The following is a 19,985-nucleotide window of genomic DNA, read 5'->3' as shown; positions in this document are numbered from 1 at the left end:
AATTTAAAAAAAAATTTTTTTTTCATTGGGGTATCGTTGCTTTACAATCTTGTGTTAGTTTCTGCTGTACAGCAAAGTGAATCAGCTATATGTATACATATATCCCCTCTTTTTCTGGATTTTCTTCCCATTTAGGTCACCACAGAGCATTGAGTAGAGTTCCCTATGCTATACAGCAGGTTCTCATTAGTTATCTATTTTATACATATTAGTGTATATATGTCAATCCCAATCACACTAAGGAAACTTTACCCTGTTTGTATTTTATAGGTTTCTGGCAAGAATGTTCGTTGAATTTTATTAAAGTCTTGTTAGCACCAATGGAAATGATACAGTGATTTTTTACTTTTGGCCTAATGGTCATGAACAATTATTCTGTTACTAGATTTCCTAATATTCAACCACCCTTACTTCTTCTATTTAATTAACCCAACATGATCACATAGTCATGGTTTATTGTTGTTTTAATGAGCTGCTAGATTCTGTTTGCTAATATTTTACATAGGATTTTTATATTGAGACCTGTAAGTATGAATTGTCTCTAGCTGTGTTCTGGTTGGGTTTTGTGTTTTTTTAAATTTTTTTCTTGATAAGTTTGATACTCGCTTTGCTAAAAGACCATATATATATATTTTGTGTGTGTGTGTGTGTGTATGTATCTTTTGGTGTTTAAATAACTATTTATTCCTTTAAAGGCTGTTAGTATTTGCTTGTGAAACCTTCTAGGCTTGGTGTTTTGTTGTGAGGGAGTATTTCTTTGATAATTAAATTTTTTTTCTATGATAATTGGTTCTAATTTAGTCTCTCAAGGGACCTATTTTGGTGAATATGTTTTCTTAGGAAAAAACTATTTCAACTTGGACATTAAAATTTTTACTTCTCAAAAAGTATAAATTTCCAGTTTCAGATTACTTCTGTAAGAAACTCTGGAAATAAAGCATATTAGAAAATTTGTAAAGAAAGAAATGTAAGAACATAATTGGTTTTGATAGTGGTAGGTTGAGGTGGCATTTTTCTCCTCTTCCTAACTTTATGTTTGATCATCTCTAATCACTATTAGTTAGTTTACTAAGTTTTATTAAATTTTTCATATGTAATTTGTGATAGTAACTATTCATGCAACAAATATTTATTGAGCATATAGTATGTGCCAAGCATGGTACTGGATCCTGGGATTATATCAGTGAACAAGACAAATAAGATTCTCCCATGAAGTTTACATTATGGTGGGAGAGGCAGGTAATAAACAAGATACAAATATGATAAATTACAAACTGATAATTACTGTGAAGGGACTAGAACACTAATGTGATAAAGTAACTGAAAGGGGCTTACATTAATTAAAGCGATCAGGGAGGACTTCTCTTAGGAATTGACTTTTGAGCTGAGCTCTAAAAGATGAGAATTAGCAGTTAGTTGAAGGAGAGCTTTCTAGGCAAAAAGAAAGATGAGAGCAGAGGTACTGAAAAGGAAAGGGCTTGGCATGTAAGAAGGTAGTGGGGCTGAAGCAGATGAGTGGAAAGAATAGTAATATGAGATGAAGTTGACAGGAACCAGACTATGCAGGACATGTAGCATCTGGAATTTATTCAGAGAGCAGTGAAATTTTAAGTGGGGAATTAACTGATTTGACACACATTTTTAAAAGATCACTCTAACAGCTTTGTGGAGATTGAATTGGAAGGGGACTAAAGTAAAAAAGAGGATGAGAGTGGACTAGGCTGTGAGGGGATGGTAGTGAGAATTTTAAAAGGTGAACAGGTTTGAGAATATTTTTGAGTTATAAATATTAGGAAGGATTGGGTGTGATATGAGGGAGAAATCAGTCAGTTATGCCTAGGTTTTTTGGTTGGAGCATTGGGTAGATGTTAATGTCATTGACTGAGATGAGGAAGCCTGAGGAGAGGACTGGGAAGTAGGAACTCCTTTTTGAAATTTTAAGTGCCAGTTAGACATGCATTGTAGATGGCAGGAGGCACTTGGATATTTAACTCACAAGTTTAAGGAAAGTATCCTGAATTGTAGGTAGATGTACAGGTATATGTATAAACAGAAACACATTTGAAAATCATCAGCTACTTGCATTGATATCCTACAATAATAAAACCGGTAATTTGATTAAAAAAAAAAAATAGAAGCCAAGTGGTGAGGGGGACAGAACTAAAATGCTGGACAGCAGTAGTATTTCAGTTGATGGGAGAAGATGATGGGGGAAGATCAGAGTTGAAGTGTATAGTCTGGGAGAGGTCTGAAAGTTAACTGTTGACATAAGTTAAATTTGTATGGTAAAATTTCAAGGGTAACAACTACAAGAATAAATACGGAGTATATGTATTGGAAACCAGTAGAAGAGGAAAAAAGGAATTTAAGACATGGAAAAATAACATTTAAAGTCAATCCAAATAACAGTGAAAAAAAAAAAAAAGGAAGAAAAAACATAAAAAAGGGAAGAAAAATAGAGATGAAAAAAGCAGGATGTAAGAAAAAGTCCTGTAATAAATATAAATTGCTTACTCTCTGCTTGTGAAAGAAAAGCTTCAAATCAGTTGATTTTTTTAAAGTTAAATTCTGTTTACAAAAGACACACTTAAAGCATTAATATACAGAAAGATTGAAAGTAAAAGGGCAGAAAATGATATTTCAGGGAATCACTAACTAAAAGAAAATGGACTAATTATACTAACATTAGCAATTTAGACTTAAAGACAGAAAAAGCATTAATGGGGAGAGTGAAGGTCACTATGTAGTAAGTCCAATTTACTAGTAAAATGTAGCAGTTTTAAACTTGAATGCACAGACTTAAAATATATACATCAAAATTTAACCAAACTAGAGAATATTGACAGATTTTCTGTCATATTAGAAAATTTTTAAATACCTTTCTCAATTAATAATTCATGGATATAAAAAATTAATTGCAGATTTGAACAACTTAAGCATGCTTTAATGAACACTGCATGCTGTGGAATACACAAACACACAAAAACTGAACATGTACTAGACTGCAAAGTACAGGTTAACACATTTCAAAGAATCAATATCCTGGAGACCATTTTCTTTGACCACAGTGCAATTAATTTAGAAATAAATAATACAAATATAAATTCTTAATATATAAATATACTTTATATGTATATAAAACCCTCCATGCATTTTAAATTATCCATCCTTTTAAAAAAGCAGTAGGACAAAGAAGAAATCATACTAGAAGTTTAAAATGCTCACCAACTCAATGATAATGGAAATACCACCAATCAAAATCTGTGGAATTGCAATGAAATTGATATTTAAAGGGAAATTTATCTTTATAAATGCTTATGTTAGAAAAGAACAAAAGCTGAAAATGGAGTAGCTATGCATTTAACTTAAAAAATAGGAAAGGAATATTAGAATCAACAAAGAAACTAAGGAGATAAGAATTAGAATTAGGGAAGATAACAAAAATCAATAAATCAGAAAACAGTTACGATAGAATCAAAGAAATCAGAAGCTGATACTTTGAAAAGATTAAGAAAAAGAGACATTCTACTTGATAGTGAACAGGAAAATAAAGATGACACAAATAAATAATACTGAAATACAAAAGTGGACACAGCTGCAAACACAAAGTTTGTATAGACTTTTTAAAAAGAGTACTATGAACTTTTTACCAGTAAATTTGAAAACTTAGAAGAAGTTGACAAATTCCTAGAAAAATAGAATTCACCAAAACTCACTCAAGAAGAAATAGGAAACCTAAATAATATGATAACTATTACAGGTACATAATCAGTGGTTTAAAATCTTCCCATGGAGAAAAAAACTGATCCAGGTGATTTTAGAGCTGAATTCTCTTAAACTAAACTTTCAAGGATCGTATCACACTACCCTTCAAGAGAATGGAAAAAGAACTATTTCTCCAAGTCATTCAAATAAGACCAATACAACCCTAATACCAAAAGAGTTTGTGAAGAAAATTATTAACCTATTTCGTTCATTAAAATACACATCAAAATCTTAAACAGAATTATTGGAAATCTGAATTTGTAAGTGTATTTTTTTAACAGATAAAACTCAGTTACCAATCTGAGTTTATTCCAGATATGCAACAGTAGTTTTACCTTGAATACCTGTAAATGTCATCACCAAATCATTAGCAAAATACAGGAGAAAATTCATATGATAAATTCTGTAGATGCAAGGGAAAAAATCACTTAGTAATGTTCAGTGCCTTCTTATGATAAAAATTCAGAAACTAAGATCAGAACAGAATTTCCTTGCCCTCATAAAAACTATCTAAAAAAAAAAATAGAAATCATTTCAATAAGGAAGCATTAAAAAAAATTCCCCCTTAAGATCAGGAGCAAGACAAGTTGCACCATTTCTGTAGCCATTGGGGGAGAAGTATTAGCATGGCAGGATGGGTGAATAATAAAAGACAGAAAAATAAAAGAAGATGTAAAGGAAGAGACACCGAAAAGGAAAGAACCAAACTAGGAAAATATATTTATAGTATAAAGTCTTAATATGCAGAATGTATAAAGAACTCCTAGACATCAGTAAGAAAAACTGACAGTCTGATTGCAAAATCATCAAAACATTGAGCAGGTAATTCAATGAAGAGGAAATATTAATGGTGAATAAAAATATCAAAAGATGCTTACTTAGATCATTAGTAATCAGGGGAGTGTACATTAAGATTACAAGGAGGTATCATCTTTTGCCCACCCATCGGATTAGCAAATATTAAGAAATATGACAATGTCAGGTGTTTTGGAGGATATAAATCAATTCTTACACACTGCTTGTTGAGTTGGATATTACCCAAGTATTAATTAATAAGAGAAAAATTAGTGGCATATTCGTACATGCAGTATTACACAGCAATGGTAATGAATGAGCCACAGCTATGTGCAAAAACATGGGTGAATCTTACAGATAGAATGTTGAGTGAGAACAAGCATTCCTGGGAAAATGTGTATGATGCCTATTTCATAAAGCTTAAAAACAAGCAGTAGTAAATATCGTGTTTAAGTATGCAAAAATAGTGAAAACATCTTTCAAAAAGCAATGGAGGTGGGGCTTCCCTGGTGGCACAGTGGTTAAGAATCCGCCTGCCAGTGCAGGGGACACGGGTTCAATCCCTGGTCCGGGAGGATCCCACGAGCCGTGGAGCAGCTGGGCCCGTGCGCGCCACCACAATGAGAAGCCCGTGCACCGCAATGAAGAGTGGCCCCTGCTCGCTGCAACTAGAGAAAGCCCGCGTGCACAGCAACAAAGACCCAACGCAGCCAAAAATTTAAAAAATAATAATAATAAATATTTTTAAAAATTAAAAAAAAAAAAGCAATAGAGGGACTTCCCTGGTGGTCCAGTGGTTAAGAATCCTCCTTGCAATGCAGGGGACGCCGGTTCAATCCCTGGTTGGGGAACTAGGATCCCACATGCCACGGGGCAGCTAAGCCTGCACACCACAACTAGAGAGCCCATGTGCCATAACAAAAGATCCCGCGTGCTGCAACCAAGACCCGACGCAGCCAAAAAAAATGAATAAATAAATAAATATTTAAAAAAAGAAAAAGGCAGTGGAATGACAACAGTATCAACAAGATAGTACTTTGCTCTGTGGTCAGGCCAAGGGGATAGGAAGAGTGTAGAAAACAAGGTATATGCTAGTCAGTGGTAATATTCTAGTTCCTGGCTTAGGTGGTGGGTTTATGAATGTTCAGTATAATATGCTTTATAACTAAAATAGATTGTATATATTTTGCATTTGAAAAAAAAGGAATTAAAAAATAAAGGGAATTGAAGGTGAGAAAATGGAGATACCCAATTCTTTACTAAAGTGGAGGGATTACAGGTGGATTTGGGGCCTAGAAAAGTGTTGTTCTCACCCCTAAAAACCTACAAGCATGATTGTTTGCTTGTAGAATGTTCAAGAAGAAAGTAACTAACTGATCATTATAGCAAAGGTAAAGTAAAGTTCTTGAGAAGATGAGAAGGGATCCAGAGCTCAGGGAGAGGGTCTATAGGAGCAGAGACTCCTCCATTGTAACTAGTGGGAAGGTAACAGGTAGGTACAAGTGTAGGTGAGTCTGTAGATTTGCTGCTGGGAAGAAAAGATGAGTCTCGAGTGACTTCAGTATTCTCATTGTTACTAGATGTTGGGAGATGGGGAGGATAAGAATGTGAAATTTAAGAAGGAAAAGTTAGGAAATGGGCTTTCAGAGAACCAGGCAACAAACTTACTAGGTAGACACTTAGTAATTGCTGGACAGTATTAAGTGTCCATTTGAGATTTATGTTTTTGAATTTAAAGTTAAATTAGAGACATCACACTTTTGTATTTTTATTTAGGCTTTTCCAGCTGTTCTGGTGACTTTACAAACTTTTAATGTAAATACTCTTAACATTTTTTAGTAAAAATTTAATAATAAAATTTTTCTATTAATCAATGCTAAATATATTAGAATGAAGAAACAATTCTTCAAATTAAGTGCTGGGAATCCATCTTTGCAACTGGATGCCATGGAATCCATGCAAAGGATTTGCAACAGGGTACCCTTGATTTTGTAAGCTGTAATTCCCTTTAGGCTTTTTTAACTCTTAAGTCAAATTTCATTTACTTTCCTCTGTACTTTACCTCCACGATAGGGATTAGAAATCTTAAACATTTGCTATACAATTAGAATTATTAAAAATGAGCTTATATCTAAAGCTTAGCAAGTACTTAAATGTATGTGTCTTGAGTTATAAAATGAAAACCGGTTAGTTAAATACCATTTAACTAGGAATGTTTATTATGCTCTCCAGAATTTTATAAAATAAATTTCTTATAATATAGCTATATTATTTTATGAAAGCCTTAGCCCTTTAAAATGTTGGTATTAACCTGAAGATTTAATATTCTGTGCTGTTTTTAATGGATACTCAAATTGCTGATTTTATTAGCTAAAGGAAGCCACTCAGATTTGTAAAATCAGAGTAGTTAGTGTTTTCAGGGATTTAAGTTGATTTGTCTGCCTTTCATTTTCTTCATTTCTCAGGAAATTCTACGATGCAAGATTATATAATAGCATATTTTAAAACTTTTTAATGAAAATTTCTTTAAGATACCCAATAGTATTAGTTTATTGGTATATCTTAATACTTTTAATATTGCTATTCCAGTAATGTTATTAAATTTAGTTTCTGTTTTTGAAGAATAGAGATCTTTAATCATGAAGCATAAATCATAAAGGGAGCAACAGTCTATTTATCTGAAGCGTTGAATTAACAGTATAGCCTGTAATTAAGAGAATATCATGTGGGTGGTCTTCTAGGATTTTCACTGGAAGTAGGTTGTGCAGATACCTGATGGGGCATTTTTGGCTTCCTGTTACGGCAGCAGCATTCATTTCCTCCAAACTGTGCTGAAATTGCTCAAAAGGAAAGAACAGATTGGCAATTTCCCTTCCCAGGTGAAATACTTGTGACGTTGGTAGTAGTGGCGGTAGGGCTTCTGCATCTTCCATCTACTGGGTTACTTTTTTAGACTTGACCATTTGGAGGTATGATTAGATAATATGTCTTTTTAAGTCTCATAAATTACTGTGTAACATTGTAATGACATTTTGTTGATTTTTGAATTACCAAAATGAAGAAAGGGACTTGGAGGTCTAAATTTTTGTGAATGTGTTACATATGGTGTGTGTGTGGTATGGGCATATGTGTATATATACAGGGAGGAAGAAAACAGAGATTGCTGAAATGTTTTCAAGATATTTTAAGCATGTAAACTTACATTATATACTTACATTCCCATGGGGATATTTGTTTCTCTTGTTAGCTACACAAAATGAAAGATACTTTTGACCCTATTGTTCAGAATCTCTTTTTTTTTTTTTTTAAAAAGATCAAAATTCCTTTTGTTATACTATCAAGCCAACTCTGGCCCAGCACATGGCTACTCTTCTAGCCTGATAAGTTTTGTGTTAAATGGTGAATGAACTTTATGTAACATGTTGAAAGCATATGCTACACAGCACTTATTTTCTGTTTCTGTAACTGTGTTATAATGAGTCGTGAAAGACAATCAAATGTTTAAGCAAAATATGTAGCCAAGAATTGTTTATGTAGTAAAAGAGTATTAATGGCATTATTGTTTATTGATTCAGAATTATTTCTTATTGTAGTTTTCTTCTTTGAATTTAAAAAAACTCATAAATTAATGTTTATTTCTTATACTGAATCATTTTTACCAATGTATTTGAGTTTTATGTTATGTATCTGAAGTACAGAGTAACAGAGTCATTTTGATGGCTGTATAATAGGAAACAGAAATGTATTTAGAAATAACATTAGAAATAACAGACATTTCCAAGGACTATTCTGGGCTTAATCTCTAAATTATTTGACTTTTAAAAGATTATTTTTCAAGGATTTATTATTACATTTGCAACACAGAGAGAGAGAGAGTACCTATGATGTGTCAAGCACTTGTTACAGGAAGTGAGGCTACAATGATGAGAGACAACATTGTATGCCCTTGAGAAGTTCCCAGTCTAGGAGAAGACAAGTGAGTCACCAGAAGAGTTACAGTACAATGTGGCAAGTACTCTCATAAAGGTGTGAAGAGAGATGTGCTGCCTAGGAATTTTTAGTTTGATTTTGTATTTTAAAACCATTTGAGGCTTAATTTTTCATTGGACCTAATTATTATGCACAAAAAGAAAGCATCTACTATCTTTATGTATTAGACATTAAAAATTTAACAAAATAAGCACATTTTGTTATGCTAATTTCTCTGATTTTACGAGACTAAATCTTATAAATGTGTTATTCTGAAGTGTAGTTTAGGATCTGAAATTAAAGAAACATTTATGAATTTAGCTATGCAAAGAGATACTGTTTCTTTGTATTTAAAATGTGTTGATTCTTGTATGTGGGCATTATCTGCATCTCTTTCATAAATATTTTTATCCCTCAAGTTAAATTTGCACATTAGAATGAGTAGAATTCTAATTAGAGTTGTTCAAGTTGAAATACATAAATTGTTGTATAACATTATTTCTCATCTTAAAACCCAAACTAAAATTAAACTTTGCCAAGACTATAATATTTTACCTCCTTTTGATATAGTAAAAGGTATTTTTTTGTTAAATAAAATGAAAAAGAAAATCCTACCAGTATAATTTATTTATAAATGGTCATTGCAGCCTTGAAATACCTTTTTTCTTATATATTATAATTATTAATATTTCTCAATTTGGTCTTTGTGTCCAGATTTTTGGTGTTTTGACTTTTCTGTAAGTGTTTTCTTTAATGTGTATGTTGTGAAATTTAACAATCTGTTTATCTTTGGCTTCAAGGTTTTGCATAATGTTTAAAATGACACTGAGATTTTTGTAAAAATGTGTCTCCTGATTCTTCTAGTACTTTTTTTGTTTAGTGGTGTTGAGGATGGACATGCATTTTTTAAAAGTAGATCTAGAATTTATTTAAGGCTAAATAATGACATAGAGATTTAACTCCCTCCCTCCAGGTGGACACCCAGTTGTCTCAATATCATTTATTGAGTGATCCTTTTCCTTATAGTTTTGAAATACTTCTTTCATCTTTCTTATTTTCTTTATTGATTTCTCTGTCCCTGTTTCTGTGAGCTTATTTTCTAGTGGGAGAATGACTAACAGTAAACAAATAAGAAAATGATAAGTAAAAGTAAGTTCTGTAATGAAAACAAGAAGAATGACATATAGTCAGTGACTGGTGATCTACTTAAAATGAGTGGTCAAGACAGGCTTCCCTGAAAGAAGTGACATTTACTCTGAAAACCAAGGAAGGAGGCTGTGCAAAACTGTGGTGAAAGTACATTTCAGGTAGAGGAAATGGCCCCAAGGTGAATGACCTCCATGTGGTCCAAGAGAAGAAAGAATAGTAGGAGTACAGTAAATGCGGGATGGGGGAAGAGTGGTGAGGAACATAGGAAGAGTTGGAAAAGAGGGCTGAGGAGAAAGCATGTATTATGTAGAGGTTTGTAGGCCGGGCTGAGCACTTGGGTTTTATTTTAACTGTGAAGGGAAACTACTCAAGATCAGGGCTTAAAGATTCAGATGGTCTAGGATGAGTTTTTCTTATTTTTCTCCTGCAAAAGAGGAAATACAGGAACATAGATAATATGTATATCAAATAAATAGGTTATCATGTAATTAGGAGCTATTTCTATATACATATGACCCTATAACAAATTTGCTTCCCTTTTAAATAATTTTACATTTTAAAGAAAACAGATTTTTAGAATCATCTAAGTACCAAGAATTTAGAACTCAAAGAATAAAGTATCTACTTGCACTAAATAGAACTCTTTAAAGAAAAAGTTTATGATGTGTTTTAAAAATAATATTTTTTCTTCCATTAAAATGTTTGTATTAGGGAACAGACATCCTTGGAAGAAGGAGAAATTCCTTGGTTGCAGTACAGTGAAGTCAATGAAAGCAGCAGTGATGAAGGAAATGAGCCTGCCAACGAATTTGCACAGCCAGAAGCTTTCATGTTGGATGGTAACAATAACCTTGAGGATGACTCCAGTGTGAGTGAGGACTTGGATGTGGACTGGAGGTGTGTAGCACAGTGTGATTACCGTCCTTAACTGATCATTGAGTAGAATTTGTTTTTGATTCTGAATTATGAAAACTGAATCTCTGATAGTCAGCTAAGAAATATCTGTTTTCTCATCTGTCAGTCTTCCTCTCCCTCAAAGCTCATTTCAGATGTCGCTTCCTACGTGAACTTCTTTCTTACTCTAGTCAGTGACCTCTTCCTTCTTTGACTGTTAGCTCTATGGAAGCTCACCTTATATCCTAGTTATTTATACACTTAATGGTTTGAGGTTTCCGACTTTTAAATTTGGCTTTTTTAAAAAAAATTTTTTTATACAACAAATACATGTCATGTATCCCAATCTCCTTAATATAACACTTAGTATAATCCTTTAAAAATAAAAAGTCCATGATGAATACTATCTGAAGAATTTCAAAACCTGTGATTGAATCATAAGACTATAGTTTTCCTTCTCCATATGCAAAATATGGAAAATATAATTGTACCTTCCCAGAGATGTTGAATGTATTAAATTTACTTTATGCTGACAAAGAACAGTGAGCTTCAAATAAAAGTAACATATAAATTAAATGGATTATAGAATTGTTATGGCTCATGATATAATGATCAGAATTTAACTGTTTTGGTTTATAAACTTAGACTTATTTTTCAAGTGTGCAGTAACCCTCTGGAAGCAGCTAATTATTGAGATGTAGAGGGAATGTTCCAACTAATCCCTTTTTGTTACTTTTTCTGGAAAAATCATGACTTGGTACTACTCTTGTTTTCATCTCTGCACAGATATATTTTTAAGAATTTGTCTTGTTTTTCCAGTTAAAATTCCATTACAGAAAATTTAGAAAAATAAAGGTAAGAAAAACTCATTCATACCCCTGGTAACCCTGCAGGTTTCTAGAACTTATGTTTTTAAGGCCTGCTTTGTGTCTTCACTTTCTCTTTCTGAGTGTTTAGTTACTTCTTTGTACTTCTCCAAATTGTTCCAGACATGAAACTCAGCATCTCCATGAATTCCTCCTTACCGTTTCCTTTTCTCACTCCCCAGGAGAAGAAAAAAATTATATGTTCAGAGCAGACTCTTATTGACCATGTTGTGGAAGTAGAAGTGGGGTTTCCTCACAGCCACACAAACAATTTGTAATTCCATCCTAAATATTCTCCTCCAAAACCTATTTTTCTGTCTTCCCAAACACTGTGGAAAATCAGTGGCTTCACCTAGTCCTCGTCTTGGTGATCTTGACACCCCCTTCATTTCTTCCCTCTTTTATGTCTGCCCATTCCCCTGTTACTGAACTCCTTGTTAATTCTGATGTCTGCTCTGATGACATTATACAAAGTCATTACAGTGCTCAGCAGGTGACAGAATTGCCTATTTAGTGTCATCTATGTGTGTTGGGAGGCAGTTATGGTTTTATATGAGGAATTTTGTTCTTTTGCACATTTTTGAAATTTTATGAATATAATTTTTACAGCTCCATTATATAGGTGCTCCATCCTATAGATGCACTAAAATTTAATTATTTCCCCATTGAAATAGTGCAGTAAACTCCCCCCCCATAAAACTTGATCTGTACTTCAGTTTATTTCTTTAGGACAGATTAACAAGAGGTGACATTACTGAGATGTGTGATATTTTTTAAGATCTCGATGTATTGGATATATTTCTAAATAACTTTCAAAACAGGTTTCACATAAAAAAAATTTTTTTCTCCACTTGTTTTTGCAGTCCATTGGTCCCATGAACTTTTTTTTTTTGTCTTAATTTATGTTATTTATTTATTCTTGGCTGCGTTGGGTCTTCGTTGCTGCGCGCGGGCTTTTCTCTAGTTGTGGCGAGCGGGGGCTACTCTTTGTTGTGGCGCGCAGGCTTCTCATTGCAGTGGCTTCTCTAGTTGCGGAGCACGGGCTCTAGGCATGCGGAGAGTGCAGGCTCAGTAGTTGTGGCGCACGGGCTTAGTTGCTCCGCGGCATGTGGGATCTTCCCGGACCAGGGCTCGAACCCGTGTCCCCTGCATTGGCAGGTGGATTCTTAACCACTGTGCCACCAGGGAAGCCCTCACATAAAAATTTGAAGGTATAATCGAGGTCTTTATTGAACAAAATTTAGCTTCAATTTGAAAACTTCTGATTCATGGATGATCTTTCTGGATATGGCTGTTGTATTAAGATTTTAGAGACATTGCTGATTGTTCCAAAATTTGGGGAGCTTCAAAGTACTTTTTTTTTTAATATGGAAAACAATTTAGCACTGATTTTAAGACAAAATTTTTGAAGGTTACTGTTCTGAATTTTGTCTAGATATGGCAACGCCTCCTTATTTGCTTTTGTGGTACTCTATTCAATTTATGTGGTAATAGCTAAGTGTTGATAAGGTGAAAATGTGGTTTGATTTTCATATTAAAATAGCATGTCATTTTGACAACTAAAAGGAAAAGCCATGACAAACAGCAGCAATTCTTATCTAAAGACAAAATTTGACACACTTTCTTTTCAGTTTTGCCACTGCTTAGGAAAAAATTTAAAGCCCTTTGGTTTTTTTATTTTAGCTTAAAGGAAAATGGAAAAAGTCCTCTATCAAAAGTTTGTTTGTTTATTTGTTTTGATTAAGTCACAGAAATATTGTAGAATAACCAGAGAATATTTCATAGATTGGTGTGGTAGGAGTTGATGTGGAGAAAACATAGATTTTGGATTTAGACATATCCCAAATGTACCATTTATTTATTCTTTGATAACAACTTAAGCTTTCTCTTGGTTAGAAATTGGGGTTATAATTATTATTTTTTAATAATTATTAACCTAATAAGAAATCAGGGTTGTAATAACCTAATAAGATTGTGAGAAATTAATTCTTTGCAGATATAACCATGCTTTAATAATAGAATTTTTAAACTCTTTTGAAATTATTTCAGACTTACAGAAAAATAGCAAAAGTAGTACAGAAAATTCCCATATATCTCTAAGATTCCCTAAATGTTAACATTTACCACATTCATGTTACCATTCTTTCTTTCCTTTCTTTATATTCATGATACTTTTTTTCTGACGCATTTATGTGTAAGTTGCAAACATTATGCCTCTTTACTCATAAATAGCCTAGAATGAATTTCATAAAAACAAGGATGTTTTCTTATATAGCATAATAAAATTGTCAAAATGAGGAAATTAACACTGATACAGTACCATTATCTAATCTACAGACCTATTCAAATGTCTATAATTGTCCCACTAATGCCATTAGAGAAATTTTTTTTGGTCCAATCCAAGGCCACCATGTTAGTTAACATGTTTCTTTAGTTTCTTTTAATCTGGAATATTTCCTCAGTCTTCTTTGTCTTTTATAACTTTGACATTTTTAGAAGTACAGGCCATTTATTTTGTAGAATGTCCCTCAGGTTGGTTTTGTCCAGTGTCATAATTAGATTCGAGTTATACATTTTTAGTAGGAATACCATAGAAACAATGTTCTGTTCTTCTCAGTTCATATCAGAAGGCACATGGTGTCGAATTGTCCCATTACTGATGATGTTAATTCTGATCACTTGGTAAAGGTTTTATCTTTCAGATTTCGTCACTGTACAGTTGCCATTTTTAGCTTTATATAAGCGTCTAGTGGGAAGATAACCTGTTTCCTTGCAAACTATCAAGCTTCCATCTACTAGTTTTAGTGTCCTTGGTGATTGTTGTCTGAGACAGTTATGACCATGGTGTTTACCAAATGAATGATACTAGAATTTTTAATATTAGCTGATTATTCTTAAGTTACCAAATTACAACCAAATACCATGCTCTGAGTGTCTAGATTTGTTTAGCCTAGAGAAGAAAAGAATTATTGGGGGATAGTTGACTCCAATCATTTGAAGGAGTTTTCTGCAAAGGGAAAGTGGGCATAGTTTGTGTTGCTTCAGCAGGCAGAACTAGAGCACTTACTTCACATAAGTTTCAAACTTCTATTAGGGCTCTCCCATACTGCATGCACCTGCTTATTAGAAAGCGGTAAGTTTTCCGCATGGAGGAAATCGTTCTACTGTTCCTTGAATGCCTACTCTGGTGCCATCTCTGTGCAAGGCACCTATGTGCATCTACTCATTTAATTTGTTTTACAGATAAAGAAACAGTAACAGTTAAATAATATTTTCATACTGTTTAACTATGACTCAGTTAAATGTGACATTAAATTCCTATCTGACTCCAAGACTCTTCCTCTTTGCACTACATTTCACTGATAGATGAATGAGTTCTAGTATTGCAGAGGAGGTTTATTCAGTAATCTTAGTTTTAATTCTAATTCTAAAATCTGTGATTGTATGAAAATGTCTGTTCCTTTGTACCATGTGATGTCTGCTGATTTCTAGATACTACTAAGCTTTAATATATTCTTCATAGGAATACTTCTGTATCTCTGGGCAATAGATTTGTAATTTTAATGGTGGCACAAAGATTGACATCATAACTATTTTGAGCTAGCATGTGTAACTGGATTTTTCTGACTATGATATTCAGTTTCTGATAGAAATGCGGAAGTCAACAGAAGTCTTCCTTTAGGTAGACAAAATAAGCTCAGTTTTGGAGATCTGGGATTTGAGGTGGTAGGAGTTCATTGAGGTAAAGTGCCCCACAGAAAACTAAAAATGTAGCTCAAGAATTCAAGAGGGATTTTGGAATTAGATAGAGGTTTAGGAATTATCTGTAGAAAGGATAATTGAAGGGGTGGACTTGAATGTAATTGCCAAGGGAACAAGATTTAGAAAGAGGACTGAGGATATACGTACGTTTTCTGAATCTTGAAATACTTAGTATTTCCAAGACTAGAGAAAAAGGAGGAATCCGTATATATGTAGGCATGGAGGAAGAAGATAAAGACCAGATTAAGACATAATATTTTTCTTCAAGGGGCTTACAACCCTTCAGAAAAAAATAATAATAATAAAAATGAGCAGTTAGGAGCTAAATCTTTTTCAAACTGAATAATAGGGGAGGAGCCCTAGTTTTTAGAAGAATAGAAGAGAGATTAATGAGATAAACTTGAGAAAATAAAATTTTCTTAAGCCTGAAGTAATTAAGCAGTACAAGGTAAGAGAAGAAAAAGAGGCTTTGACCAATGATAGAATTAAAATAAATGCAGTATTCTTAACATGTTCTCACCTAAATTTAGATTGGAAGCTAAAAGAGGAAAGATATGGTAAAGAATTAGGAGGGAAAAAGTACTACCTTTATCCCAGCCATAAACAGTTCCCAGAGCTAGAACTAGAAAGATAGAGAATTTTCTTACAAACTTTGTGCAGTGAGTGTGGCAGCCTATTGGGAATGGGAATGGGATCTTAACTCCTTATGCTTAGCATTTAACTTTTCTGTTGGGTTCTTTCTGCCCCTCACCCCATGAGATTTATATTAAAATATTTTAAGGTTTTCTGCTTGTAGCATCTTTATTGGCTTGTCAGTATGCTAATATAATTATGTCTTCACTATAAAGGTTTCCCAAATCACGGTTGTACATTTTTTTCCAGCCTGTTTGACGGCTTTGCAGATGGACTAGGAGTTGCTGAAGCTATTTCTTATGTGGACCCTCAGTTCCTCACTTACATGGCACTAGAAGAACGCTTAGCCCAGGCTATGGAGGTATTGTCGTGCTTATTTTAGTGCTCTGATACCCATATGTAGGTTGGTGGGATGCCAAGTGATAAAAATTAAAGGTTTCTTTAACTGCTTTTAAGAAAAGGTGAATAATTTTCTTATCAATTTAATAACAGTTACTGAATTGTGATTCAGTATGTGTATAGAAATTGTACTTGACATCCTGCCAATTTGCCTAAAATTACAATATTTTCCAGTTTTTACTACAGAATGTAAAGTGTTTGTTTTGCTTGCATTTAGAAAATGTTCTTCCTCTATAGAATTACTGTATACAGGTCTGTGAATCTGAATATTTTATACACACACACACAGGTATATTTGTTAAATGCCGTTAAAGATCTCTAAAGATATATTACAAATCACTTCCCTTTTTTGGTTCTTATGGCTTCTAAATCTATCTAGCTGCTTAATGTAGTTAGAAAAGTTATTCCCTCTCATCCCCACGCACATACACAGGTTAATAAATGTGGCACATTTGGTGCCTGTTTGTCTTGCCTTCTTTGCTTTATTTGATCAAAACACAAAAACTTGTTCATAATTGTATTTGCCTATGGTCAAAAGCCCAAGCATTTTCATGTTTGGGAACTTCCACTACACTAGTGGATTTTGTTGTGAGAAGTCTTTCTTTAAATCACTATTTCCACAGTGATTTCCAAAGTAGAGGAACAGTAATAACGTGAATGAGTCAAAAGTGAGAGAACAAAAATGAAAGACGGAACTTTCAGGAACACTATAATACCATTTTATCTTGAAATGTTATGAGATTAGAAAGCCCAGTTTAGATTTATAAATTAGGTATTAGGTAGAGAGATCCAGACCTATTTATCTACACACACATACGCATGCACAGGTACACACACAAGTCAGCTCTGCATTGGCATCACTTTTTTAAGTGTGTGTAATCTTCCATGGAGATCATTGCTGTCAATTATGCATTATAGTGTATGTTTTTCTCAAAGTGACCATAGCAGAAATACTATGTATCATGGTGATCATTTTGAAATGTATAGAAATATCAAATCACTATGTAGTGCAACGAACTAATACAGTGTGGTAGGTCAATTATACTTCAAAAACAAACTCAGGAAAAGAGATCAGATTTGTGGTTACTAGAGGCGGGGGGTTGGGGGAGGGGGAATTGGATGAAGGTAGTCAAAAGGCATAAACTTTCAGTTATAAGATAAATAAGTACTAGGGATGTAATGTGCAACATGATAAATGTAATTAACACTGCTGTATATTATATATGAAAATTGTTAAGAGAGTAAATCCTAAGAGTTCTCATCACAAGGAAATAACTTTTTTTCTATTTCTTTAATTTTGCATCTATATTGAGATGATGGGTGCTCACTAAACTTATTGGGATAATCATTTCATGGTGTATATAAGTCACATCATTATGCTGTATATGGTAAACTTACATGGTGCTGTATGTCAATTATATCTCAATAAATCTGGAAGGAGAAAAAGAAAAATACTATGTACTAGAAGAAAAGTCAGAATATCGTGAGACAGGATAACACACTTAGGACTTTTCCCAGATTATATAACTTGCCTTGCCAAATTCTGACACATGGGAAACAGTGGCACAGCATGACAACCTGCATCAGGAATAGAATATATAAAGATTAAGGATCACTAACTTCCTTGAGTTGAAGACATTTTAAGTGACCACATGGAATATACATCAATATTAGAGTCTGGTTTCACAGTGCTTAAATAGTTTGTTTCCATTATTATGCTAGTGGTTTATGATTCCTACAATATGGAGGTGTCTTTATAAAGAAGTTTTGAAAATTAAAAGTTTTATTATTTATTACTAATGGGAACTGTGACATTTGATTGGCATCTTGAAAGAAGAGCGAGAGAGACTGGTCATGCGAGGTCATGCTAGGTGAAGGCATTAGCAGAGTGGACAAGACAAGAGGAAGGAAAGAATGTAGTTTGTCCAGGGAACATAGAGTCTCCACAGTGTTGCCTCCTGCTCTCAGGAACCCAGTAGCACTGCCACTCTCAGTGGTTCTTACCCATCTATCCTTCTGTTTCAGATTAATAGCATTAAATGTCTCCCCTTCCCCGCAGCATAACAGCTTCTTCAGATTTAGTGCTCAGCTTTATTTTATTTGAATCTGATCGAGACATGCTTCTCTCCTAGAGAATCAATACAGTTCCTTCTTCCTACCACTCTCTAGAAATCTTTATTTTTCTACCATGCACTTATTCATTTTGAAAAATGAAACTGAAATAATTTATAATTTAGGATTTTTCCTTTTAAATTTAACACTAACATTCTTTAAATAAAGCAAAAATAAGTAATAAGACAAAGAGTGCTTTGATTTGTTTTTTTTCTCAGCAGCCCTGTCTCTTTCTGGCAGTGGTTGTTTTCATTTCTGTTATTTTTCCAGTACTAGGCTGATCTTTCTTTTCAGGTAGTAGATACTGGTGAATATATTGGCAATAAACATTTGCCTCATATCTCTGTCTCAGATATGAGGGCAAAATATTTAAGATATTTAACTGTTTGAAAAAATGATTTTAAAGCTTTTTACTCACTCCCAAAGAAATCTTGGGGAAAAAAAAAAGTATTCCTTTGCACATCTTTACGTTGACATCTAAAATTTTTTGGCATAAATCCTAAGTAATATTATTTACCCTATTATATCACTTTTGCAATAAAAATATGTTCAGGAATTTAAATGTAAAAAAATTGGTTTAGATTGAGTTAAAATTGTTTGTTGTGTCTATTGATCAAAAACAAACTGTTATAAAATTTGGTAAATAATTACTTAAACATAAAGTAAAATTTTACTAGAAATGCATCTCTTAATGAGAGAGAAGCTTTTTTTCCTTCCTAATTACTTTGTGAGTGAATTTTATTCCTAGAATGAGGCATAATTCAGCATCAACTTTATTTCTGTTTTTTATCTTTATGAATGTAAGTTGAAAAACCTTATTCAAATAAGTAAATTGGTAGGGATGGAAGGAGTTTATCATACCATTGTCACTGAATTCTTCTGAGATATTTACCAAAATCACAAAAACTTGGCAAGTTGTTTAAATCCTCCTTCTATTTTTTTTGAAAGTAGAAAATGGGAAGCCATCTACAAAGATTTGTTATCAGTCATTATAGTTCAGTTTGACCCCAGGATTTCAGATTACCCCTTTGAATGGGGAAGAAGTATGCTTTCATTTATAAAGTGGAAAAACGGTGAGTATAAAAAGGAATGTGGGAACAGGAGAGCCAGCTGGGTACTGTGACTGCAGGTACATTGTTAGGCAGATTCCTTTGAGGAAGGATTACATAAGATAGTTAATTGAAATTGAGTCTCTTAAGACTCTCCATGCCCGTGGACCCCTAGGAAAGTCTTTACATATTTACAGAGTACCTCATTTACACTAAGGTGTAGGCCTTAGGAAGATAGTACGTGAGGTAAGCGCATAAGCTTTTGAGTTAGATTGATTCTTTTAGACTATGTGACCTTGGATAGTTCACTTAACCTCTTTAATCTTCAGGTCCTCATCTACGAAATGGGAATAACAAAATTTACCTCATGGGTTATTGTGAGATTGTGTTAAATCACTTAGCAAAATACTTGATGCCATGGTAAGCTCTCAGTAAATGGATATATTCAAAGATACATTCAAATTAACAGTCAACCAGGTGGTAATCATCTAGCAAATCTGGATTCAGTGGTCATTCAAAATCAGTATTAAATCATTTGTTGTAGGTATTGATTCTTTAAAAACTAAATTATGTTTTATTCTTTAGAAACTAG

The 19,985-nt window shown here is 33.4% G+C and overlaps 1 protein-coding gene across 1 annotated transcript in view; it reads left to right on the top strand.

The window, feature by feature from the left end:
* PJA2 (praja ring finger ubiquitin ligase 2) overlaps nucleotides 1-19,985 on the top strand; it is a 75,554-nt gene that overhangs the window by 42,200 nt on the left and 13,369 nt on the right. The window contains exons 6-7 of the mRNA XM_061189505.1: nucleotides 10,390-10,575; nucleotides 16,083-16,194. Coding sequence (XP_061045488.1) covers nucleotides 10,390-10,575; nucleotides 16,083-16,194 — 298 coding nt within the window. The remainder of the gene's footprint in view (nucleotides 1-10,389; nucleotides 10,576-16,082; nucleotides 16,195-19,985) is intronic.

Source organism: Eubalaena glacialis, chromosome 4, assembly GCF_028564815.1.
Source record: "Eubalaena glacialis isolate mEubGla1 chromosome 4, mEubGla1.1.hap2.+ XY, whole genome shotgun sequence".
In the NCBI taxonomy this organism is placed as follows: Eukaryota; Metazoa; Chordata; class Mammalia; order Artiodactyla; family Balaenidae; genus Eubalaena; species Eubalaena glacialis.
The sequence above is the reverse complement of the archived record's forward strand: the minus strand, read 5'-3'. Positions and strand labels throughout refer to the sequence as shown.